Here is a 25,554-nt window from a genome sequence, read left to right as displayed (position 1 = left end):
TCAAGCATCGTGTTCAAATGATGGAGGTGTAGTGTGTGGGTTAATTGTCGAGATCACCAGTGGGCCAGAGTACTAGTGTAAATCACTCTCCAAAGAGAAAATCTGGGCCAGGAGAAGCTACGCAGCAAGGCAGTGGTATAAAGCCATGTGAGCCCAAGAAGACTGACTCCAGAGACTTTATGCTGAGCCCCAGTTTGTCATTTTATTCCCAGTATTCAGGCTTCTAAGTTGTGGGTGGGACATTGATATAAAATAGTGAACTCAGAGTTGGTGGAGCGCTTAGCTTGAGCCCCTGCATTCAAACTCCAGCACTGGGTAAACTGGGCATGGTCGTGGTGTGCATGCTCGTAATGTCGCGAGGTGGAGGCAGGAGGCGCCGAAGTTTGGCTGTCTTTGGCTACATAGTGAGTTCAAGACCATCCTTCCTAGGCTACATGAGAGCCTGCATATCAAAAAATATTAATAAATAACACTAATAAGACACTACATTCAGCAGTGCCGCCGTGAACAGGTATGTGACATGTGCACATTCCTTTGGAGCAGAAGCTGGCTTTGAAGACAGGATATTGGGTGACCAACGAGATGGATTCATGTTTGTCAAAGCAGTCTCCCTTTTCTGTAAAACACACCAAAATGTGACGCAAGCAGAACCCCGCAGCATCTCCTCTTGGGTTTCTTTTTTTTTTTTTTTAAGATTTATTTATTTATTATGTACACAGTGTTCAGCCTCCATGTATGCCCTCAGGCCAGAAGAGAGCACCAGATCTCATTACAGATGGTAGTGAGCCACCATGTGGCTGCTGGGAATCGAACTCAGGACCTCCGGAAGAGCAGTCAGTGCTCTTAACCTCTGAGCCATCTCTCCAGCCCTCCTCTTGGGTTTCTTCATTTCGTTTTTCTGCACACTTGCTTCAGTTCATAGCGTGTCCGCTGCTTAGCAGCTTTCGTGGTTTGTAGTTTAAGTTTTTGACGTTTTTGATAGGTCAGGTTTTATTGTTGTTGCTTTAAACACGTGTAGTTGGGGTACCAGCCTTCTAAGTATTGATTTGTTTTTGTGTACACCTGTGGTTTTTACGCTTGTGTTTTCTGAGTCTTCTAAAATAAACACGTGCTCCATTTATAATCTGACGAGGCAATCCTCGCTGTTATCTTTGTGATGCTGTATCTACAGGCCGTCACGGTCAAGGAAGCGCTCTCCACCAAAGCCCGGCACATTCGGAGAAGCCTCAGTACACCAAACGTTCACAATGTGAGTACGTGCCTACAGGGAACTCATGTTCATGTGACTTAATCTGGGATTTGGGGACGGAGGATCTGGGACAACCCAAGGTTGGAGCTGTAAATGGTGGGAACAGTGCTGAGCCTGACTTTCCGTACCGGGGTGCACACCAGATAGCCAGGATCCCATAGATATTTGCCTGTAGTGATCATCTCTCTCAACCAATTTTGTGTAGAAAATTCCCTTGACAGATGGCTTCTAGCAGCAGGGAAGCAAGGGCAGGTTAGTGTAAGGACTGCTTCAGAGTGGTTGCTTCCCAGCAACAGAAGGCGCTGTAGTATTTCCATGGAAAACCTGATTCCTCCTTCCTGATCTCAGCAACTGTCTTAGAATAGGCCACAGAGCGAATATCCGTACTTACTGCTGTGCAGGTTACTGCAAGCACAGGGCAAGCGTTAGAAATAGATAATCGGGCAGAAGCTGCCTTTGTAGGAGAGTGCTTGCCACACGAGCATGAGGACTTGAGTTTGAATCTCTAGGATTCGTATAAAAGCAGGCATGGGGGTGTGCTCTCGGAACCCAGGTTCCCTGGAGTGTACGGACCCCAGGCTAGCCAAGAGTGGCAAGCTGTGAATTCAAGACCCTGTCTCAAAAATATAAGGTAGAAAGCAACAGAAAATAGAATACCAACTCCTGCTAATTGTCTTCTGTTCCGATACACACACACACACACACACATACACACACACGATAAGTAAATGTAGTAAAAATTTTAAGAAATTTATATGACTTTCGTCAGGCAGTGGTAGTGTACCCCTTTAATACCAGCACTCAGAGGAAGAAATGGACAGATCTTTGCGACTTTGAGGCCAACCTGGTCTATAAAGTGAGTTCTAGGATAGCCAGAAAACTGTTACACAGAGAAACCCTATCACAAAAAAACACATAAAAAAATAAGAAAAGAAAAAGAAATTTATATTAAGAAGAGTTTAAAAATCGAGCTGGATATAGTGGCACATACCTGTACCACACACCTGTACCAACACCTGTACCACAACTGTACCACACACCTGTACCGCACACCTGTACCACACACCTGTACCAACACCTGTACCACAACTGTACCACACACCTGTACCACACACCTGTACCACACCTGTACCACACACATAACCAGCCAGTGCTATGGAGAATCTTAAAGGGGGAAAAAAAGAGAAGGGGCCATCCTGATCAATGGTATAACATTTATTCAAAGCTTAAAGTAAAAAAATAAAAAACACTTGTAAAGCTATTTATTAAAGTGTTGGTTCTGTATCTGATCAAGGCTCTAGCTTTAGATAATAATATTTAAAGAGAATACCAATAATAATAATAAATGAGGATGTAGAGATTCAGTCTAAAAAGTCCAAAATATGGGAAACTTTATTAGGAACAATGTCACCAGAAAAAGCAGCTGGCATAGAGTCTAGCAAATGAACTTCAAACAAACAAACAACATGATTTTATAAGACTGTCCTTTGGAAAAGTGGAGTTGGCAGCTCGCATGCCTCATTGGTGCAGCCCAGAGTCTGTGCTCCAGAAGTCTGTTGAGGAGATGCTCATAGACACATTGTATGCAGAACTAACTGATACTGAGCCAGCCATGGTGACAGTACATGGTTAGGGCAGGAGGCTGGCATCTTGAGGCTAGCCTGGACTCCCGTAGTGAGACGCTGTCCCATAAAACAGCAACAGAACAAAGAGAAAGTGAGGAGTACGGAAGCCAGGGCATAAGGACACAGCTGTAGTGGACAGAGCCAGTGGAAGGTCTGTGCCAGCATGCTTTGCTTGGGGTTCGAATCAGTCTCAGTAACCCAGGCTAGCCTCAGATTCATAATCCTCCTGCCTCAACCCTCCTAAGCACTAGGATTATAGGTACATACCACCTCACCTACTTCATACTTTGTCAATGAAAAACTAAGTAAAAAGCAGGACATGAGATGAGGCACCTGCCACCAAGCCTGGTGACCCAAGATCAATCCCAAGACCCAGGGGGTGGAAGGAGAGGACTCATTCCTGAAATATGACCTCTGGCTTGTGTGTGCATGCCATGGCACACAGAGGCACACACAAATAATAAATTTCCATTTTAAGTATTAGAAATTTATTAGAAGCAGCCTAAGTAACCATCTGTAGAAGAATGGGGCCAAAAATCACTATAAAACACCATGCCTAGTAATATAGCACTTAGCACAGTGTAAAATATGCCAATACTATTTATTATTTATGAGCATATGTGTACATGTAATTATAGAAATATGTGAAAATAAGTCATGATTCCTGGTGGGAGATATATTTATAAATAAAAAGAAAATTAAGAGTACGTGCTTGTAACCCCAGCACTCAGGAAACAGCGACAAGAAAACTCTACAAGTACCAGGCTGGCAAGATCCATTATAAAACCCTGTCTCGGGGCTGGAGAGATGGCTCAGAGGTTAAGAACACTGACTGCTCTTCCAGAGGTCCTGAGTTCAATTCCCAGCAACCACATGATGGCTCACAACCATCTATGAGATCTGGCGCCCTCTTCTGGTGTGTGGGAAGCAGAATGTTGTACACATAATAAATAAATTAAAAAAAAAAAACCCTGTCTCAAAAAAAGATGACTATTAAATATATGAATCATATTGGTAAAAATGTCCATCTCTTACAGGTCTCCTCTAGTCGGCCAGATCTCTCTGGCTTTGATGAAGATGATAAGGTATGTATATTACAGTGAGATAGATTATCAACACCTCCTAAGTTCTTGGGAACATACTATGTGTGGACGTGTGTGTGTGTGTGTGTGTGTGTGTGTGTGTGTGTGTGTGTGTGTTAAAGGTTTTTTTCATGTATGTGTTTGCCTACGCTTATGTCAGTGCAGTATTTGCATGCAGTGCCCACAGAAACCAGAAGAGGGCACTAGAGCTCCCTAGCCCTGGGTAGACAAATAGTTGTGAGTCACTTGTGGGTGCAGAGATCAGAACCCAGGTCCTCTGATGAGCGGGAAGTGCTTTTAACCACTGAACCATCTCTGCAGCGCCTGTGTGTATAGGTTTTGTTTACATATTTGAGAAACATAAACTTTAGTCCTTAAAGGCAGCAAGTCCTAAGGTGAAATGAGCTCTTACCATGTGTGAGTTTCCCATTAGCCCGCCAGCAGCTGTGTCTGTTCGTAGTTTATCATCTCAGGCTTAGGTTAAATAACCATACCTTTTTAGTTACCTCAGACAGCCTCAGCTCGGGCTGCTGTCCAGGCAGAATTATGAATAGAAGGGCTCAGATAAATACAAGTGATTGCCTCTGGGGAGGGAGGGAGGGAGGTGGATGGGGTTACATAGGATTTCAAAGGTGGTTTCACGGAGGGCATAGTGGTCACTGCTTTAATCCCAGCACTCCAGAGGCAGATATAGGCAGATCTCTGTGAGTTTGAGGTCAGCCAGGGCTACATAGTGAGAGCCTATGTCCTAAATTTTTTTCATTGTATTATATAAAATTTTATTAAATCTTAAAATATAAAAGAATACTGACATTTGCTTACTCCGTGGTATTTGTTTTAATCATGTTGTAACCATCATTAGAATATATGTTTAAAATATTTTGTAATAAAAGTGAAAACACATACTGAAACTATTTTTTAAAAAATTACAGCCAGACTAATTTTTTTTTGTGTGTTCAAGCCTTTAATTCCAGCACTTGGGAAGCGGAGGCAAACAGATCTCTGTGAATTTGAGGCCTCTCTGGTCTACAAAGCAAGTTCCAGAATATCCAGGGCTATACACAGAGAAACTCAGTCTTAAAAAACCAAACAAAAAAAATAAAAATTGGCAAGCGTTAGATATAGTGGTGCACGCCTTTCATCCTGGCACTTGGGAAGCAAAGGCATATGGATCTCTGTGAGTTTGAGACCAACAAGGTCTACATAGTCAAACCCTGTCTCAAAATACAAAAAATGAGGAGGGTAAGTGGGAGAGGGGAAGAAAGAAAGAAAGAAAAGAAACAGAAACTGAAATCACAGCTGCCTTTCCGTTTTTCCAGAGTGACTTCATCGCAGGTGACCTATATCTTTACTTTGCAGGGCTGGCCCGAGAACCAGTTAGACGTGTCTGACTACAGCTCCAGTTACCAGGATGTCGCATGCTATGGGACTTTACCCAGGGACTCACCTCGCAGGAGCAAAGAAGGTAGTGGTAGCACTGCCTCCGGTGACTGTCCCCTCAAGCAGATGTTCAAAGCCCGTCTTCTTAGCCAGAATGTCCACATTCCCTTACTGGGTTTCTTTTTGCGGTGTGTTCTATATAGCAAAATAATAGTTGTGCATGCACAACCATAGTGCTGGGGATCAAACCAAGAACCTCGTGCATGCTCGGCAGGCACTGTCCAGCCTAAGAGAATACCTTTTTGTAATCTCAAATTCTCTAAATCATTTTTCAATCCATCATATTCTGACCTTGTTTTGAGACACACATAATTCTCTTTCAGTTTTCTTAACCAAAAGAGTATTTGCCTCTCATTCTTTTATGTAGCCCTCAAATGTTATGGAAACCCAACTCTAATACCTAACACAGGTTCATAAATGATAGCAGAATACACACCAGAGACCTTGGGGAGCCAGAATTGGTCTAATAAGTGGAACTCAAGTCAGATCTTGAGAAGAGTTAAGGGGCTGGAGAGGTGGCTCCATAGTAAAGAGTACTGGCTCTATTGCAGAAGACCCGGGTTTGATTCCCAGCACCCACATGGCTGCTTAAAGCCATTTGAAACTCTAGTCCTAGGGGATCTGAGGCCCTTTTCTGACTTCCCTGGGCACCAGGCATGCATGTGGTTCACAAACGTACATGCAAACAAAATACCCGTATGTATAAAATAACTAATAACGATAATAATTAATAATAATGATGGTTTTTAAAAGAAAAGGTTTGAATTTTTTATTTCTCATTTTCTCACTGATCAGCCCTTTAATAATTTTTGTAACTTCATAGACTTAATTTTATTCTATTTTACTGTTATTACATTTATTTCCTTGTATTGCACGAGTTGGGAGTGGGAGTGTGTCACAGCACACACATCACAGGAAAGCTTGGGGGAATCAACTCTCTCTTTCCACCATGGGGGTCCCAGGGATTGAATTTGGGTGTGCAGTTTAATGGCAAGCACTTTTGACTACTGAGCTGTCTCTCTAGCCTAATTTATCCCTGTTCTTGCCTCCATCCATTGGAATGCTGGACTAAGTATTGGCATATTATTTTTGCTGTTATATCAGACATATATGAATATATATCTGATGGGGGTATTAACTTTCCATTGCTGTGACAAGCTACCTGAGAAAAACTAACTTAAGGAAGGAAGGTTTCTTTGGGCTCATGGTTTCGAAGGTTTTGCTCCAGGACCACCTTGCTTCATGCTTTAAAGCAGGGAAGAGCAGAGCATCAGAGCAGGAGGAGGCTGTGGTGGTGCTACTTCTCACCCTAAGAAACAAGGGAGAGAAGAAAAACCAGGAGCCAGAAACCATACCCTTCTGAGGCACACCCCACCCCCGACCCTGTAAACCCTACTTCCTCTAGCTTGGTCCATTCATCTGTTCTCATCGGTGTGCATCTCCCTTGATGAGGCTGACACCATTGTGATCCCATCACTTCTCCATACATCCTTGAGCTGGGGACCAACACTAGGGGATGGCCTGGCTTCCTGTGCGCCTCTGACCATGCTCAGCTATCTATAAATTCTTGTCCTTTTTGTATTCCTCAGGTTATCCATCCGAGAATCCACATGCCTTAACAGTCAGCCCTTTTAAAGCGTTTTCTCCTCAGCCACCAAAGTTTTTCAAACCCCTAATGCCTGTAAAAGAGGAGCATAAGAAAAGGATAGCCCTTGAAGCGAGACCTCTCCTAAGCCAAGAGGTAAATGCTTGACTTCTCTGTCCTGTGCCAAACCGAACAGAACGGTGCAGCCTTCAGAGAACAGTGGTTTGCAGTCACTTGTTGGACGCTGCATGCAGACATGCATGGGTTACGTCACTCTGTGGAGCCCATTCTCAGAAGCCTTTCTCTCAAGCATGCCTGGTGGTGGCAGGAGGTTTTGATGATTACTGCCACAGTTTTACTTCTCTGCATCAACGGTGTTTCAGTCCTTTATATCTTTCAAGAGAGAAAAGTGATGCCCGGTAGATATTTGAAAACTCAACGGGCCTTTATGTATTTACTTGTTGATAAAACTAATGATGTGTCTTGCCACAGAATATGTGCGTTCTGGTCCTATTTCACCAGTAGTTTAACTCTGATCCGTAACATTGGCTGCCGCGTTACTCACACATAATGACGGTGGTGTCGTTGCTCTTTCTAACATGCATGTACTTAGTAGATATTTTGGCTGTGATCGTCTCTTGTGTGTGATGCATCTATGTGTCTTAACCTTTGCAGAGCATGTCTCCATCTCAGGCACATAACCCTGGCTGCATTGTACCCCCAGGAAGCAATGGCAGCAGCATGCCAGTAGAACACAATAGCAAACCTGAGGAGAAGATTGTAAGTTCTGGAATGTTTCCGTCATATTGCCTGGTGGTGGGTTGGAAACCCTTTTGCAATCTGCCTTCCAAATGCTGTCAAAGAAATTAAGACATGTGTGAAGCCTTGCCTTTACAAGGAAATGTGACTCTTGAAAATGACGTTTTGCATGAATGTAACCTTGACCTGTGATATTCCTCTAAATGTTTATTTAGCTTGTTTTTACATCAGTGAAGTTTCCTTAGCTAATGGGGGAAGGCACCTTTGAGGGCTCTAGTCATTTTAAAGGAAAGCGTAACACAATCAGTTGAACTAATACCAAAAATCTCTCCAATGTGTCTGTGCGTACTGCCCAGATTCTGAAGTTAATCTACCTAGAGGAATTGCATTTACTTGGCGTAAGTAATCCTGCACTTAGCTGTGGGTGTGTTTGAAAGCTTCTTGTGTTGCTGCTACCAAGATAACTGTGTAGCTTGTAGCCGCTCTGTTGCCATCGTCATCAGCCACATCCCCATCACTCCAAGTCCCGTAGCTTTTGTTACCTACCTGGCAAAATACAGTCCAACTTGCTTGTTCTCAGCCTGACTTTTAGAGTGATTTTCAAAGGACTGGAAGGGACAGCTCACACCTGAGGTGGAAAGTTCAAGGCCAGCCTGGATTGTAGAGCCAGCTCCTGTCTCCGAGTAAATTAATAAAAATCAAACATTTGAAATGTCATTTTTCAAGTACCATTATCCCTGGTACTTTTGATTATAGGTTATACCTCAATTTAAAACCAATTTTTTTTTAAACCTGAAGGTTTGTAAACCTGGAAACTCTGCTTTTACTCTGCTGTGGCTTCCTAGCCTGGGGTGGGGACTGGATGGGACACCAGCCTGGGGCAACAGGAGGCTGCTGGATGTCCACTGCTGCCTGGTAGCTGCTATGTTGAGCCGTACCAGGAGTCTCCCAGCTAAGCAGGGTCAGACCCTTTCATGGGTGCATCAGTGTAAGATCCATTAGCCATGGCCACACTGTGCAAACACTAACTGCATCTTCAGCAGGTCCTACGGCGGCCTCTCATCTGCATGCTCAGCTGCTGCCTGGGTCATAAAGCAGTGCCTCCTCTGCTAACACAGGAGAGGAAGAAAAGGCATACCCTTCCTTACACACCCGTTTCTGAGTTCTGTTCATCTGTCTCAGCTTCTGATGGCACAGAGGGTCCATGCCAGAGACTGCTCCTTCACCACGATGGGTCTCAAAGAGCCGTCCCCACTTACCTCACTGTCCACTGTCTTACTAAGAACTGCTGGGTGCACTCAAAGAGCCGATGGCTCTGCCTTTACCCTCAGGCTGTCTGGCTGTGTGTCTGCCTGGGTCTGTCTGCGGGCTGACAGGACTCTCACCCCTGGGTTGTAGAGACACAAAATTAAAAGCGTTTATTTTGGTCCAGCACCCACCAGAGACTGCCAGGTGCTCCTTCTGATACTGCCCGGCACATAGAGGGGCAGTTCTCACAGATGTGCGGTTCATGCAGATGTGCGGTTCATGCAGATGTGTGGTTCATGCAGATGTGCGGTTCCCACAGATGTGTGGTTCATGCAGATGTGCAGTTCACACAGCTTGCCGTGGTTACTTCCCTGACTTTCCTTTAACCAACTTAAAAGAAAGCCCATCCCAGCAGACAGAGTGGAGGGTGGCCCCAGATTCTCTTAACCCAAGACACCTCAAGCAGCCTTCATCTCCATGTGACCAAATGCATCACGTGTGGATGCTGCGCAGGGTTTTCTGTTGCTGGGATCTGACTTGAGAAAGCTGCCTCTGCTGCCCATGGAGAAGCTGCTGTGCATGCACTGTCTCTGGGCTGTTCCACTACTTTGTTCTGTTTGCCAATTTTCTGGGGTGTTTTGGTAAAGTCTGAGTGCCTTGCTTGTTTGAGCTGAGGTTTTTATTTTCTTTGGGAAATTTTCATTTTATTTCCCATCTTAGAAATGGACACGAGCTATTTTCTTCCTCTGTTGTTTTGTTTGGCTTCTTTGTTTTTTTTTTTGTTTTTTGTTTTTTTTTTTTTTTGAGACAGGGTCTCACTATGGAGCCCATAATGACCTTGAACTCACAATCCTCCTACTTTGGCCCCTTGAGTGTAGGATTGTAGGCTTGTGCCACCATAGCTGGCTATGTCTGACTCTTGTAACTTGGATGTCTGATCACTTAGAAAGATATGCAGGTGTGTGCCTCAACCTGTATAAATAAGATTTTAAAAAAAAAATCACATTATTTTTATCCCTTATTGTGGTACAGGGTATCAGACCCAGGGCTTGTGTCAGGCAAGCTGTCTGTTACTGAATCATATCCCTGCCCTTTATTTTTTATTATTTTGAAATAAGGTCTTGCTAAGTTTTCCAGGCTGGCTTTGGTCTCACTGTGTAGCACAGGAAGGCCTCTAACTTGCAATCTTCTTGCCTCAGCCTCCCAAGTAGACATGTGCATCAGTATGACCAGCTTTGAACTTGTAATTTTTATTATTATTTGGATTTTTCGAGACAGGGTTTCTCCGTAGCTTTTGGTTCCTGTCCTGGAACTAGCTCTTGTAGACGAGGCTGGCCTCGAACTCACAGAGATCCCCCTGCCTCTGCCTCCCGAGTGCTGGGATTAAAGGCGTGCACCACCACCGCCCGGCTATTATTATTATTACTATCACTATTATTATTATGTATGCAGTGTTCTGCCTCCATGTATGCCTGCAGGTCAGAAGAGGGCACCAGATCTCATTATGGGTGGTTGTGAGCCACTATGTGGTTGCTGGAAATTGAACTCAGGACCTCTGGAAGAGCAGCCAGTGATCTTAACCACTGAGCCATCTCTCCAGCCCAAACTTGTCTTTTTTTTTTTTTTTTAATGTCATGACACACAGAGAATAACAGTAAGAAAGTCAGTCCCTTCCCCCTGTATCCTCAATACCCCTCTCTGGTTTTGTACAGGCAACATATGGTTTCCTCTCATCTCACTGAAGAAACAGAGATCAGGAATGATAGAGCAATTTGCCCCAAGTCACACAGTTACCGAGACTAAAGACAGAGACCTACAGTCTTCATAACTGAGTGAAGTTCAGTGCTCTGCCTCCAGGCCCTGGGACCTTCATAGGCATGCTGGGAGCCCTGGCAGGCAGCCCTGAACTTGGGCCATTTCTGACAAACCTCCATAACCTGATTGTAGTGGTAACAGAAATTGCATCCACTGTGTGAGTGACACCCCCTACTGAGAGTCACTGCTTCAATAATGGGCTTAGTCCCCCTCCCTCCATTTTTTAATCAGAGCATTTTATCTATATAGAAATAATCGCCTTTATAAGTTAAATGGGGAATATATCAAATCTCAAGTGCAGTAACTACAGAGAAGTCTGAGAGTTTGGACTCCATGCTCCACATTTAGGTTGGGTTGTAACCTCTTTTGCTTTTAAGTCATTTGTAGGCAGGTCCAGTTCAGTGTCCCTCATGATTCTGACACTTTGGTATATCCCATCTAACTAAAGTACCCCAACATGCATTATAAGCCAGAAAACTCTTTTCTTTTTCCTTCTTGAAAGCATTTCTTCGGCAAACTTTCAATCTTTCTTAAATGTTGTAAACCATTTAATCCCTACTGAGGTTTTTGGGTTTGTTTTCTGGCATATGTAATTCTTCTGTCTTTAGCCTGTTTCCTAGTTGAACTTCTTCCCCTAGAGTCCATGGATTCTCAGGTTTCCCTGGGTCACTCTCATCCTTTAGGCATAATCCTTATCTTAATAAGTTTGATACATTTCTACTCATTAAAATAATGGCTGCTTATGCCATCCAGCAAACGGTATTTCAGAAAGATGAAAGTCCTCAAGCCGCTAATCCTTGGCTGAGGGTTGCCTCTCCTTGCACAATAAATCATTTGTTAGTGGCTAATTGTACTGGCTACTCTTGGGCTTAGAGAATTGCATTATTTTTGCTAGCTTAAATTAAACACATAAAGAAGAGTAAAACTTGAAATTCAATTTTCAGTCTAAATATGATGAATCCAGAATCTAAAAATACAGGAAAGGGCTGATAAACAAGACCGTTAGTCTGTTCGGGCTCTGTTCTTTGATAACCACACAGGGAAAGAACACCCCATCCCATCCCAACCCATCCATTTGGCCAGGGGGTGGGGATCCTTCCCTTTCTTTTCCTAATGTTAGTGCCTTGCATATGCCGGCTAGTCCTTTACCAAGAGAGCTACATTCTTCCCAGGCTGCATTAGTTACTTTTAGTTACTTTTCTCTTGCCATGACCAAAGCAACTTAGGAAAGAAAGCATGTAACTGGGCTGGCAGTTTTAGAGAGATGGCAGCATGAAGACATATGGCAGGAAGAGCTCAGAGCTTAAGTCTCGGACCCTAAGATGGCCCCTGATGACCCACCTCCTCCACAAAACCACACCCACAGCTCTTCCCAAGCAGTTCCACCAACTGAGGACCAAGTAGTCAATCATAGGAGCCTGTGGGAGCCGTTCTCATTCAAGCTACAGCACTGCCCCCTCCCAGCTTTTAAAATACAATTTTATTACATTTATTTAGTTGTACATGCATGCACATGTGTGGATGTGCAGACGCCACAGCACTTGTATGGAGGTTAGAGGACACCATGTAGGAATTGGTTATCTATTTTCACCTTGTGAGTCCTGGGGATTGAACTCGGGTCCACCAGCTTGGTGGTGAGCACCTTTACCCACTGGGCCATCTCACTACCCTACTTGAACTGAGAGCTCAAGAACAATGGCAATGGGTTTTTGATCCTACTGCACGTAACGGCTTTGTGGGAGCCTAGGCAGCTTGGATGCTCATCTTACTAGAAATGGATGGAGGTGGGGGTTCCTTGGACTTTCCACAGGGCAGGGAACCCTGATTGCTCTTTGGGCTGAGGAGGGAGGGGGACTGATTGGGGGAGGGGGAGGGAAATGGGAGGCGGTGGCGGGGAAGAGACGGAGATCTTTAATAAATAAATAAATTAAATGAAAAGAAAAGAGTTAGTTAATTTTTAAAAAAAAATTTAAAAAAATATTTATTTATTCATTATGTATACCATATCTGTGTGTATGACTGCAGGCCAGAAGAGGGCACCAGATCTTACTACAGCTGACTGTGAGCCATGTGGTTGCTGGGAATTGAACTCAGAACTTCTGGAAGAGCAGCCAGTGCTCTTAACCGCTGAGCCATCTCTTCAGCCCCTTAGTTAATTTTTTTTTTAACTTTCTTTTTTTTTTTATTATATTCTGGGCACCGGATCTCATTATAGATGGGTGTGAGCCATCATGTGGTTGCTGGGAATTGAACTCAGGACCTCCAGAACAGCAGTCAGTTCTCTTAACCTCTGAGTCATCTCTCCAGCCCAAGAGTTAGTTAATTTAAAAGCATCTAAAGATTAGGATACAAGAGCACTTGTATCCTAACTGAACCTGATGGCACATACCTTTACTCTCATCCCTGGGGAAGTAGAGGCAGGCTGATCTCTGTGAGTCAAGGCCAGCCTGGTTTATGTAGTAACTTGCAAGCCACCCAGGGCTGCACAGGGAAACCTGGCTCAAAAGATACAAAGGATTTTGTTTTGTTCATTTCAAAACCTTTACCACCCATTGGTATTTGATACTTACCTTTTGGTAGCCGAGGAATTGAGGTTGCTGATTTCTTCAACTAATTTATACTTCTCCCTACACACACTTTGGAAGAATTCTAAGGATTGAACCTTGCATGCCCTAATCATGTGCCAACAAATGTGCCTCCAGTTCTCAGTTAAACAGTTTAAAACTTTGAAAATTAACTTTTAAGTTGAAGTGACCAAAAAAAAAAATCCTCTTTTTTTTTTTTTTAAATTTAGCCAGAGTCTTATGTAGCCCAGTCTGACCTCAAAGTCACTATGAAGTCACCATGTAGACCAGGCTGGCCTCAGTGTCACTATTTAGACCAGGCTGATCTCAAAGTCACTATATAGCCCAGACTGGTCCCAAAGTCACAAGTAGCCCAGGCTGTTTTCAGAGTCACTATGTAGCCCAGGGTGATCTCAAAGTTACTAAGTAGCCCAGACTGGTCTCAAGTCACTATATATGGCCCAGACTGTTTTCAGAGTCACTATGTAGCCCAGGCTGGTCTCAGAGTCACTATGTAGCTGAAGATGACCTTTAACTTCCGATCTTACAGCTCCGAACTTCTGAGTGCTTGAGTCTAAGCCTGTGCCACCACACCTGGTTTATGCAGTGCTGGAGATCAGACACATGCTAGGCAGGGACGATACCAGCTGAACTATGCCCCCAGCCCTAATCAACTATATTTGGGGGTATTTAAATCTCATATGTTTATGAGATACAAAAGAAAATATTACTATAAAATTCAACAGATGAAATTTATATCTGTATTTGAATAGCCACCTACCACATTTTGGTGACCTCCCCTTTTTCTCATCTAAATAATTTACCCACCCCCCTATGCATCCTTAGTGAGGAAGGCAGATGTTTGCATCTGGGTTTCTACAGTTGTTTTGGGTAACGGGGAAAATAAAGCTGCTTCTGTGATTTCTAAGTTAGTGGAGCTCAGGACTAGTCTTGGAATAAGGACTCACAGGTATACCTTACTGAAGGAGGGACCATGTCCTTCTCAGCATCTGTGTTCCCAACCCTCACGACAGCAGAAGGCATGCAAGGGGAGCTTGCCAGATAGTTCTTCAGTGTCCTCTTCTGACCTGCTCAGGCGTCAGGCACTCGCATGGTACACGGATGTACTTGCAGACATAAATAACACTCACATATATAAAATAAATAGACAAACAAATTTAAATACTTACAGAATTTTTAAAACAAAATAAATGTATCATTTGTTGGACAGAGACTGAGTTGTCCTCCCTTTTGTATTCGGACTATCTTTGCCAGTTCCCAAACTACTCAATGCTGGAGAATTCTCTTGCATTCACTCTCTGCCTCCCTTGCTTTCTAGCTAAGCCTCTCTCTGCTTCTCACAGACCCAGGAAATCAGTAATTGAACTGTTAGCATGTTTCTGTGCCACAGCATTTAGTGAAATACTGAGTGCAGGGTTCTGAGCTTTGCACAGACCTCATAAATTGAGTTCAAAAACTTCCCCAGAGGGCCTGAATCTCCTGCACTCTGCATCCCTGGATTGAAGATTGTCAGACCAAACAAAGGAGCTCACTCCTCTGCCCAGGCAGACTATGCCTCTGCTCACTGACTAAGAGGGGGAAATGACACAGCTAACATTTGCCCTCCATCCAGTTCCTTTCCTTAAACCAGAGGCAGATGGCCTTCCAATGAGCATTGAGTAGACGCAGAAGAAATAAATGCATATTTCTGCTAGGCAACAGTGGGTTTATATTCACAAGTCTCTGAGAATAAGATACTTATGGCCATAGATGACAAGATTTGACTATACTTAAGAAAGAGAGGCTGGGTCTGGTGGAGGATCCATACCCATAGTTCCCGCTCCCTGAGGTTGAGGGAGGAGGATTGAGCAGTCAAGGCCAGTCTCAATGATATGAAAAACGTGGAATAAAGGGAGGGAGGAAAGGATCATGGGGATGGGAATGTATGTCTCAATCAGACAGTTGCTATAAGGAGCTAACAACTGGCTTTGGCTTCCTTTCTGTAGGACTCCGAAGAGGAGGAAAATGAGCTGGAAGCTATTAGCAGGAAGCTGATGCACCCACAGCCTTATGTGCCCGTGGAGTTTGCTGACTTCAGTGTTTACAACGCCAGCTTGGAGAACAGGGAGTGGTCTTCTAAAGCGGGCCTGACAGACTCAAGTGTCTTGGAGAAAGCGGTGTCTCGGAGCCCAACCACCAGCAGCCTCACCAGTGGCTACTTCTCCCATAGTGCCTCCAATGCCACTCTGTCCGACATGGCAGTCCCTTCCAGCGACAGCTCGGACCAGCTAGCCATCTCTGCAAAGGATTCTGAGTGTAGTGAGCACTCTGGACCAGCACTTACGCCTGACTTCAGACCAGCTTCAAATAAAGAGCCTACCGAAGTAGAAAGAGGCTTGGGGAAGGATCAGACAATCACCGTGCCACACGAGGAAAACAGTGCCTTACCCAAGGGGAATGTGTCACCCCAGAGCATCCCTGAGATAAATTCCAGAATGCCATGCAGGACTGCCTCATGTTCAGAACTGGATGCTGGCCCCAGCAAAAATGGCCAACTAGCCAGAGAATTCTGCCCAGGAGAGGTGACTGTAGAACACACTACAAACATACTAGAGGACCATTCCTTCACAGAGTTCATGGGTGTGTCTGATGGCAGAGACTTTGATGGTTTGACAGGTTGCTCTGTTGGAGAGCCCTCTGGTAGAACGGATCTACCAGATGAAACAGACCATAAAAGTGTCCCAGATGGACCCCCGGATGCTGGCCAGCTGCATTCCAAGATAGATAAAGAGCAGGTAACCATTCCCAGAGGTGGCCCTTTGGGTTCCCAGTGAACTCAGCTTACTGGCCACCAACTCACCAAAGCTGGCCACCACAGTGAGATTCACAGGAGAGCTTCATCTGACCTCGGTGATTCGGAAGATGGGTCCACTGCAGAGCAAGCTCCCAACTTGTCCTGCTCACGTGCTGTGTGACCACAGCTCTGGTTAGGGACCCAAAGCAGAACCATAGCTGTTGGGTTTTGTTGTTACTGTTGTTTTTTAATTGGAAAATGGTTGGTTGGCGGATGGGCTGTGTCAGACTCCAGAGGTAATCTTCATGTTTGGTCCCTCGGGTGCTTATTGGTTACCTCAAGACAATCTGGTAGCATCTACCATAGTTCATCACTTCTGTGATTCCTTTGGCTGTCACAGTCTCCATTAGTATTGGATCCTGAGGATCTGAGTTCAGGTGTGCAGCACCCATGGGAAAGCCAAGCAGAGTGGTTTTCCTCTGTAGCTCCAGTTCTTCACAGTGATGTTGAACAGAGAGATGGATCATGGGATCTTGCTGGCTGGTCAAAACATCAAGTTCCTAATTCACTGAGGTCCTGTCTCAAAAATCAAGGTGGTTAGCTACATGTCATAATCTCAGCACTCTGGAGGCAGAGACAAGTGGAACTCCATAAATTCAAGGGCAGCCTGATTTACATATGAAGTTCCAGGACAGCCAGGCTACATAATAAGATCCTGTCACAAAATAAGCAAACAAAATGAGGTCAAGGGTAGGGATAGAGTAAGACACATGACCTCACCTTCCATGTGGCATTCATTGGTGTGCATGTACATACATAAACACACACACACACACACACACACACACACACACACACACACACACACTCACAAGAGAACAGTGGGCTGGATTAGTATTGTTCAGGGATGTTCAAGGCTTTGAGTCGTGTCCCAGAAACCATTATCAGTAACTGCGAGAAACACACACTTTCAGAGATGTTACAATATGAATGAAAACCCACCAGTTTCCAGAGTGGAACTGGCCTTTTAAACCTTGGTGCCCTTGGGTGGAAAGGCACTGCTTCCAGAGCAGTTAGTTGAACTTTGGGCTTTGGATGATTTCAGCATTGTTTAATTTTCATACTAGAGCTAACTGGGTTTCCTTAAGGAAAAGTAGATTACAGCGATAGATTTTCAGCTGCTAAGCATTCTGTTCCTAAGAACTGCCATTTCTTCTCATTCACGGTTCCTTTTTCATCCCATGCCTGTGTAACACTACAGGCTCAGCAAAACAGTTTGCCAGACAGGAGAGAGGCACCGATGCCTGGTGAGGGAAGATAGGACAGCCACACCCATGGTGCCACTTCTGGTTTCGCTGAGACCCTGTCCCTGTCAGTGCTTTTCTCTGTGCCTTCTGGAGCAACGCTCCAAACAGTGCACTCAGCAATTCTGTTGTTCCTACTGGCCTGAAGTTCAGAGACTGGCTGACTCTGCCTCCAGAATGCTAGAGTATAATCTAGAAACCCTACCCTGGGTAAGGGAAGTCTGTTAAAGTCCAAAAAGGTCTTCCCATGTGTAAGAATGCTAGTAGCAGGGGACATAGATGGAGAAGCTCATTGTTCATCTTTGTTACTGCTAGCCGGTGTGACTTTGCACCAAGTCCTCCTGTCCTTCACACTGATCTTAAAGCCCGTCTGATTTTTTTCTTCTTCCAGGTTTCATTTGTTGTTGTTATGTTTCTTTGTTTTGTTTTGTACTGTTTTTGAGACAGGGTCTCTAGCCCAGGCTGGTCTTTAATTCCTTGGATGCAAAGATGACCTCACACTTCTCATTGTCCTGCCTCCACCCGTCCCATGCTGGGATTACGGGCATGCACGACCACCTACCGTTTACACTATGCTAGAGATGGAACCCAGGGCTTCATGCGAGCTAGGTGATCCCTCTACCAGCTGTGCTGCATCACCAGCCTGGTTTGATTTGCTCAGTTTGTTAGATCTGAATTAGGTTTTCTTCTCAATCCTAAATACTCACTAGAGGACTATGGAGAAGCCAGATGAAACCCTCAGGAACTGCTCCACCCACAAGGCTCTACTTTGTAAGGGGTGGGGCAGGGGAATAAAGTTTGCTCAGACCCCAGGGGCAACATCCAAAGAGATTGGATGTCCAAGGTCCCATTGTGAGAAGCCTGGGCTGTTGAAAAGGAAAGAGGGGATGTAGTCTTTGCTGTTTCATTGCCCCAATGGATCAGAACACAAGAAGGAAGAGTTTCATTGTGAAACATCCCAGAAAATTGAGAAATTGAGTCCTTGCTGAAGACCTCTCTCTCTTCCTCTCTCTCTCCCCCACCCTCGATAGGGTCTCTCTCCCAGCTGTCTTGGAACTCACTACATTGATCTGGTTGGCCTCCAGCTCACAAAGAGATCCACCCTCTCCTGCTCCCAAGCTCTGGAAGTAAAAGTACATTCTACCACACTTGACTGGCTATTCTTTTTCTTCAGAAAGAATTCTGTGTGTCTGAGGAGATGGCTCAGCTGGTAAAAATGCCTACTGCATACACATAAAAATGCCTACTGCATACACATAAGGAATTGACTTTGGAAACCTAGTGCCTACTTACCAGGTCGGACCTGAGGAGCATACCTGTAATTCCAGCACTCTGGAGACAGAGGCAGCCTCGCTCCTGTGAACTGGAGGCCAGCCGGGTCTACATAATGAGTTCCAGGTCTCAATAAATAGGGTGAAATTCTACTGAGGAACACCGGACACTGAACTCTTGCCTCCACACACACCCATGTACAAGTGCATGTACAAATACCACACAAAAGACAAAAAGTATTTGACACTAGGGTTTCTGCTATGTTGAAGTTGGTTATGATTGCAGTGTGACCTGGGTCTAGAACCTCTTGAATGCTTGGCAGCTGCTCTACCCATGAGCTACAACCCCTGTTTGTATACTAATCTTACTAAGTTGTTTTGACAACATGAGTCTATTGAAGAGCTGAAGACATGGCTCAGAGAGTACCAAAAAAAAAAAAAAAATACTAGATATGCTAGCATAAGTGTTGGAGCTTGAGTCCCCAGAACCCATATAAAAGCTAGGCATGGCTGTATATGTCTATTATCCTAATATTGAGGGGCAGAGACACGCAGGTCCTAGAGTTGCTGGCTAGCTGGCCTGTCTGAATTGATTTCAGATTCACCTCTTAAGACTTGTGGGGGGGGATAAATCAGAGTGATAGAATAAGACTCTCAGTATTCTCTGGCTTCATCATGCATAGGCACATGAAGTACACATGTGTGTACACATATATCATAAATACACATATATAACAACAACTGTTATATCATAAATACACATATATAACAACAGCTGTTTAAAAGGCCGAGAGTGTAGCTTGATGGCATAGTGTTTGCTGAGCATGCGTGAGGTCCTAGGTTCAACTCCAAGTACTTACGTGGTGGCGGCACACGTATTTAATCCTAGTAATTGGGAGGCAGAGGCAGTTGGATCTCTGTGAGCTTGATGCCAGCCTGGTCTACAGAGCTAGTTCCAGGACAGCTAGGGCTGTTACAGAGAGAAACCCTGTCTTGGGAGGGGAAAAAAATCAACTCTCAAGTACTTAAGTGATATAAAAGAAAACCAAAAGTCTATTTGGGAACCATTTTTTTCTAAATTTTTTGTTGTTGTTGTTGTTTAAATGATGAAATTACTAAGAACATGGATCACTTCCTACAGATGCTTCACCTGATTCTGAGATTCCATAATAAATTCAGTCAGAAAGCCCCTGAGAGGATGGCCCTGTGTGGGGGTAGGGAAATGGGGACAAGGAGCTTGGACTCATCATCCTCTGTATTCCAGGAAACCACGGCCACATGGTAGGAGACAGCCATGCATCTGCAGGCCACAGCTCGGCAGCTTCCCCACTCCTGCCCTGGGACAGTACACGCCCCCTGTGTGACCCAGCACGGGACAGCTGTGACTCAGCACGACCTCAGACCAGCACTGGGGGAGCCTGGCACCTCCCCTCCCCAGTGGGAGAAGCAGCACTTTGTCCCATGGCGAATCACAGCCTCTGCTCTTTCCAGAAAGGAAGAGAAATGAAATCTCGGCTTACCTGTGTGGCCGTATTGTCGTTTGCACTTCCTACATGCCCCCACTGTGTAAAGACCTCCACAGACTCAAACTTTATTCTTGTACATTTTTAATCAGTTCTTACTGCAGACTCTGGAGTCAATGCTCTGATTTGTCTTTTTATAAATAATATATATTATGTATGTGAATTGTGTATCTATGGTATGTCTGTTCAGAGACATATCTGCACATTGAAATGCAGATAAGTGATTTGTCAAAAATCACAAGGTACTGGACTTTGTTACAAAGCGACCTGATGACTGCTTTGACACGAGCAGATGAAAAAATACCTATTTTATTATCTAAGAATGAGGTTCTTAATCCCTCTTTATAGAGACGGTTGCCGGCGCTGTTCTTTATAACCAAAGAACTCCTATGAGACTGAACGTCTTTGCTGTCCACTCTGTTTTGTGTGAGTATATAATCTCACTTCCGGTCTGGTGCCATACTACCCTTGGCTACCCAGCCATGTGCTGCCCTGTCCCCTGTCCCATTTCCTAAGCACACTGAGAAATCTCACAGCTATAACCTTTGGTCTTCCACCTAGCCTGATACCTGCTGACTTGATATTGACCGTTGACAATGGCTGGGGCTCCTGCTCTAGCCTAGCTTTCCTATACCCTGTTCAGCCCATCTAAGCAGGCAGAATGCACAGGGCAGTATTACAACAAGCAAACCCAAAGCTGTACCAAGAGTGGAGGAGGGGCGCTGGGGGAGGAGTCTTGGTTTAGGGCTTCTCATTATCACTTTGTTTCAGATTGGTAAATTCCATCGTGGTGTGGTTTTGCCATGTTGCTTGCTTCCAGAAAATGATGACGAGACGGACCGAGCTATCAGATTCATAGGTTTGCACGTCACCTCGATTGAAGGGGGATTGGATATGGACCACTCAGTCGTCGTATTTTTCATTTTCAAACTCTCCTGCAAGCAGAGACATTGTAGGATTGCGTGTGGAAATTTTTACAAAAATATTTTATGTACTTATTCTGCAGATGCCTGTGCAGTGGACCTCCATGTACAGCTACGTGTGTGTTGTGAGAGAAAGGGAGGCATGTGTGTGGCCTGCTGTACTTTTGTTAAATCCTTAGTGTTGGTGAGGGCAATACGGGAGATTTTATTGAAAAGCTGCTGTTTTGTGTGTATAGTGAGCTGACTGTAGTGTTTCACTATCTTCTGTTAAAAACAAAAAGAGAAGCTGTAATTTATATTCCCTTTCAAGTTTATTGTATTTAATTGGTACAGATTTGTGTGTGTTTTAGAATACAAACTGTCTAATTCAGATTTTAAAGCACTGAGTGTCTGTTCTTAATAAGATTACCATGGGGTGGGTCAGAGTTTAGTGGATAAAGTGTTGCCTGTGCAAGGGTGGGGACCTGAGTTCAATACCCAGAACCCACATTTTTAAAGAAAAAAAGCTGGACATGGTGGTGCATGCTTGTAATCTCAGTCCTGGGGAGGCAGAGATAGGTGGGTCCCTGGGGCTCACCTACCACCCAGCTTAGTCTAATCAGCGAATCCCAGACCAGTGAGATTCTGCCTCAAAAAGCAAGTTGGACAATGTCTGAGGATGACCCCAAGGTTGTCCCCTAGACTATCTACCCACACATGCCTTTATTTATTTATTTATTTATTTATTTATTTATTTATTTATTTATTGTATTTGTATGCATACACACTACACCGCTAAGGTGTCAGGGGCCTGCTAACAATTATTAATGCATTGAGGGCTTAGTGTTACCGAGATACTGTCCTAGGCACATTTGATGTTTATTTTGATCACCTGACAGCACCGGACCTATGGGTGCCAGAGTTGTAAAGTGTTGGGTAAATGGAGAGCCAGGGCAGAGTGGTTGACAGTGGGGTTGTGGCAAAGCCTGGGTTCAGGCCACATTTCTGCTGCCCCCTTCCCTTTGTGGTCTGCATGATAGATAGCATGACCTGGAAGCGCTCAACCTAAAGAGGGCAGTTACAGGAGACAGCAGTGTGTGCTATGATATGACAGCTGCCAACTGACCAGCAACTCCAGGGCCTTCTGGAGCAGGTAGGGCATGAATTGCCTCCGAACAAATCCTGACAACAAATGGCAGGCCCAGCCTGGTCTACAAGAGCTAGTTCCAGGACAGGAACCAAAAAAAGCTTCACAGAAACCCTGTCTAGAAAATTTAAAAAAAAAAAAAAAATGGCAGGCCCGGCCACCTGTGGACCAGCACTAACGATGCCCTTGCCAAGTCTTTATAGGAAAGCAGGTTTTTTGACGTTTCCAGGAAATGAAGACAACACTCTCTACACCAACAAGTGCCTTGTGTGGACTTCCAGGAGAAAACAGTCCAAGGGAACGGAAAACTCATTGAAATACAGTAGGCTGAGGGGAGAAAGCAGTCATGTGATCTGTTAGTAACCGGTGATAACTCAGACAGTTTAGGGGCTTGGAGAGATGGCTCACGCGGGCAAGTGCATGCATGGTGTTGAAGTATGAAGGCCTGAGTTCAGATCCCCAGTGTTCCTGTAAAAAAGTTAGGCACATCAGCATTGACTTATGGGAAAAATAACCGTTTATAAACAATACCTTTAAGAGGGGGCTAGAGACATGGTTCAATGGTTAAGAACTCTGACTGTTCTTCTAGAGGTCCTGAGTTCAATTCCCAGCAACCACATGGTGGCTCACAACCATCTGTAATGAGGTCTGGTGCCTCTTTTGGCATGTAGGCATACATGTAGCAGCACATTGTATGTATAATAAATAAATAAAATTTAGAAAAAGATTCATTAATGACAGACAGGTATTATCTTCTAAATTATACTTCCCAAGCAATACTTATTTTAAAAGATGCTATTTGAGCCTTAGAACACTGAGGAGTCAACTAGTTACCTATTTATGTGATTAAACTTTATTTTAAAAGTCAAGCTGAGGGGCTGGAGAGATAGTTTAGTGGTTAAGAGTACTGACTGCTCTTCCAGAGGATCTAGGTTCAATTCTAAGCACCCACAAGGCAGCTCACAACTGTCTGTGCACAGCTTTTCAGTTGTGTAATGGAAGGATCTCGAAAGATGTGGTGGAACAAGAGTCCTTACTGTCGTTTGGAGCAAACACCAGCAGGAGTTGGGACCCAGTTGGATAGAAAGCTTTCTTATTCATTCACCCCAAACTTCCTACAGTATCAGCGACACTCGTCTTTCTGTAATGTGCTGCTCGTGTCCCAGATTAAAAACCAAAAATGAAAAAAGCAAAAACAGGCATGGTGACACATGCATATAATCCCAGCACTTGAGAAGCAGAGGCAGGAGGACCACAGCAAGTTCAGAGTCATCCAGAGCTGCATAGTAAGACCACATCTCAAATAATAAATAATAATAATAGCAACAACAAAAAACCCACTAAATTTGTAATATACTGCAATTCATGTTAGATTTTCTCTAGCCTAAAGAGAGACTGCCAGTTCCAACAGCAACAGCCTCTTCAGCAGAAGTCCTGAAGCTCTCTGCCCCATTTCCCATGGGGAGGTGAAACCAGAAGATGCCACGGAGAACAAGAGGCAAGATCTGCCCTTTTGCAGAGTCTGGATATGAGTGAAAATGAAAGCCCAAAGTCTAAACTTAACCTGCTTGTCATTTGTCTAATCCTCTGAGGGGAGGGAAAAGGATACAAGTTTGAGAACCGTTTGTCATTGCTTCCAGGATGAGATATGTACAGTGTAATCTAACTTCTTCAACGCACCCATACTGGCATGCACGCATGAATGCACACATGAACACCATGTGTTCTGAGACATTCAGCTCTCTCACCACTGTGTATTCGTGATAAAAACAGTTTTTTCCTGCCTGGAGGCTGTTTGGGTGCCTGTGTCCTTGTAAACTGCCCTCTTAGAGAAGACACAGGCTGTGTCGCAGTCATGAACCTGAGTCTGTAGGCAATCGCTGCCATCTTGGAGTTTTCAGCATGCAGAGAAAGGAATTCTGGACTCCTTCGTGGGCTTTGTTCTTGAAGATGTTGGGAGACTAATCGATAAGACTATGGATCTTGTGTTGATGCAAAAAGAATAAAAAACAAAAAGGCAGCTATCATCTTAAAGGGAATAAGAGATAGTTTATTCTGGAGCCATTTTGAGGTCACCCCAAATTCCCTGTTCCAGCATGAAAGTCGTTTTGTGAAGTTTTACGGAACAGAGAAAAGTCATAAATCAAGGCAAGTTTAAAATACATTGGTGGGTACATCAGAGAGGCAGGTACAGCGGGATGGGGGAAGCTTTTCTGTAGGCCCAAGATGCTGTCTGGTGTCATTCTTAGACTTGGGGTTGGTGGAAGTTAGTGGGCTGTTAATAAATGTCTAAAAGGTTTTTATCTGTTAGTCAAAGGATGTTAGCTCAGACTCGGAGGTGGGCAAGGAATGGCTGATCCAGAAGGCTGGAACTAGCCCAAGATAAGGTAACCAGCCTTTGGACCTTCAACATTGCAATCTCTCCGCAATACTGAAATTCTAATCAGTCACTCGGTCTCTGTAGTGACAGCTTCATTTTAGGAATTCTCATTCGTAGTTGGAAAAAGTAATATTTAAAAAGGCAAGTCTCGAAAGAGCTCCTTAGAAACTATATTAGATTAACCTGGCAATTAAAAAGTTGTTTTGGGTTTATCATAATATTAACCGACTGACCCCCTAATGCCTTGAGCTGTTTAGATTTTTGTTTACTTGTTTTTTTGCGACAGGGTCTCTCTATGCAGTCCTGGCACTCACAGATCCTCCTACATCTGTCTCCCCTGGAATTAAAGGTGTGTACTAACGTGTCTGGCAAAGCTATTTAGATTTTAACACCTGGAAATGGTAGCTATGACAACCGAAGCAGTTATTTGGGGCTTTGTGTCCTAAACTCCTGCCCAAGCCAAATCATGGAGATGCTGTTTTTATTTTTATATTTATTTATGTATTTATTTATTTATCTGTGTGTATGTATATGTACATATATGTTAGAGCATGTATGTGGAAATCTGAGGACATCTGTGGAAGTCATTTCTCTCCTATCATGGATTCTGGGCTCAGACTCATATCCTCAATTTGATAACAAATACCTTTAACCATTGAGCCAGCTTACTTTTCTGAGATTTTCTGAAATTTCTCTCTATTTCAGGCACGATACTCAAGTTTATGATGCTCCCATTTGAGAGACTGGGGTAGAAGAGTGTTATGATGTGTAAGTCAGCTTGGGGTACATGGGAGGTTCAGTCAAGCTAGGGCTACAGAGTAAGACCTTGATGAGCTGGGTGTGGTGGCCCATGACTTTTATCCCAG

The 25,554-nt window shown here is 44.2% G+C and overlaps 1 protein-coding gene across 3 annotated transcripts in view; it reads left to right on the top strand.

The window, feature by feature from the left end:
• Kif13a (kinesin family member 13A) overlaps positions 1–21,553 on the top strand; it is a 177,472-nt gene extending 155,919 nt beyond the window's left edge. For 2 of the 3 annotated variants that reach the window (XM_013349117.2, XM_013349116.2), the window contains 6 exons: positions 1,172–1,249; positions 3,912–3,959; positions 5,316–5,421; positions 6,986–7,137; positions 15,374–16,162; positions 20,001–21,553. In XM_013349117.2, coding sequence (XP_013204571.1) covers positions 1,172–1,249; positions 3,912–3,959; positions 5,316–5,421; positions 6,986–7,137; positions 15,374–16,162; positions 20,001–20,021 — 1,194 coding nt within the window. In that variant the 3' untranslated portion in view covers positions 20,022–21,553. Of the gene's footprint in view, positions 1–1,171; positions 1,250–3,911; positions 3,960–5,315; positions 5,422–6,985; positions 7,138–7,656; positions 7,762–15,373; positions 16,163–20,000 lie in introns of all 3 variants that reach the window. The other variant, XM_026782988.1, reaches the window with a different exon arrangement.
• Positions 21,554–25,554: the final 4,001 nt, after the last annotated feature.

The sequence above is a fragment of the Microtus ochrogaster genome, chromosome 16, assembly GCF_000317375.1.
Source record: "Microtus ochrogaster isolate Prairie Vole_2 chromosome 16, MicOch1.0, whole genome shotgun sequence".
In the NCBI taxonomy this organism is placed as follows: Eukaryota; Metazoa; Chordata; class Mammalia; order Rodentia; family Cricetidae; genus Microtus; species Microtus ochrogaster.
Note: the sequence above shows the minus strand (reverse complement) of the source record. Positions and strands in the feature narration are given on the sequence as shown.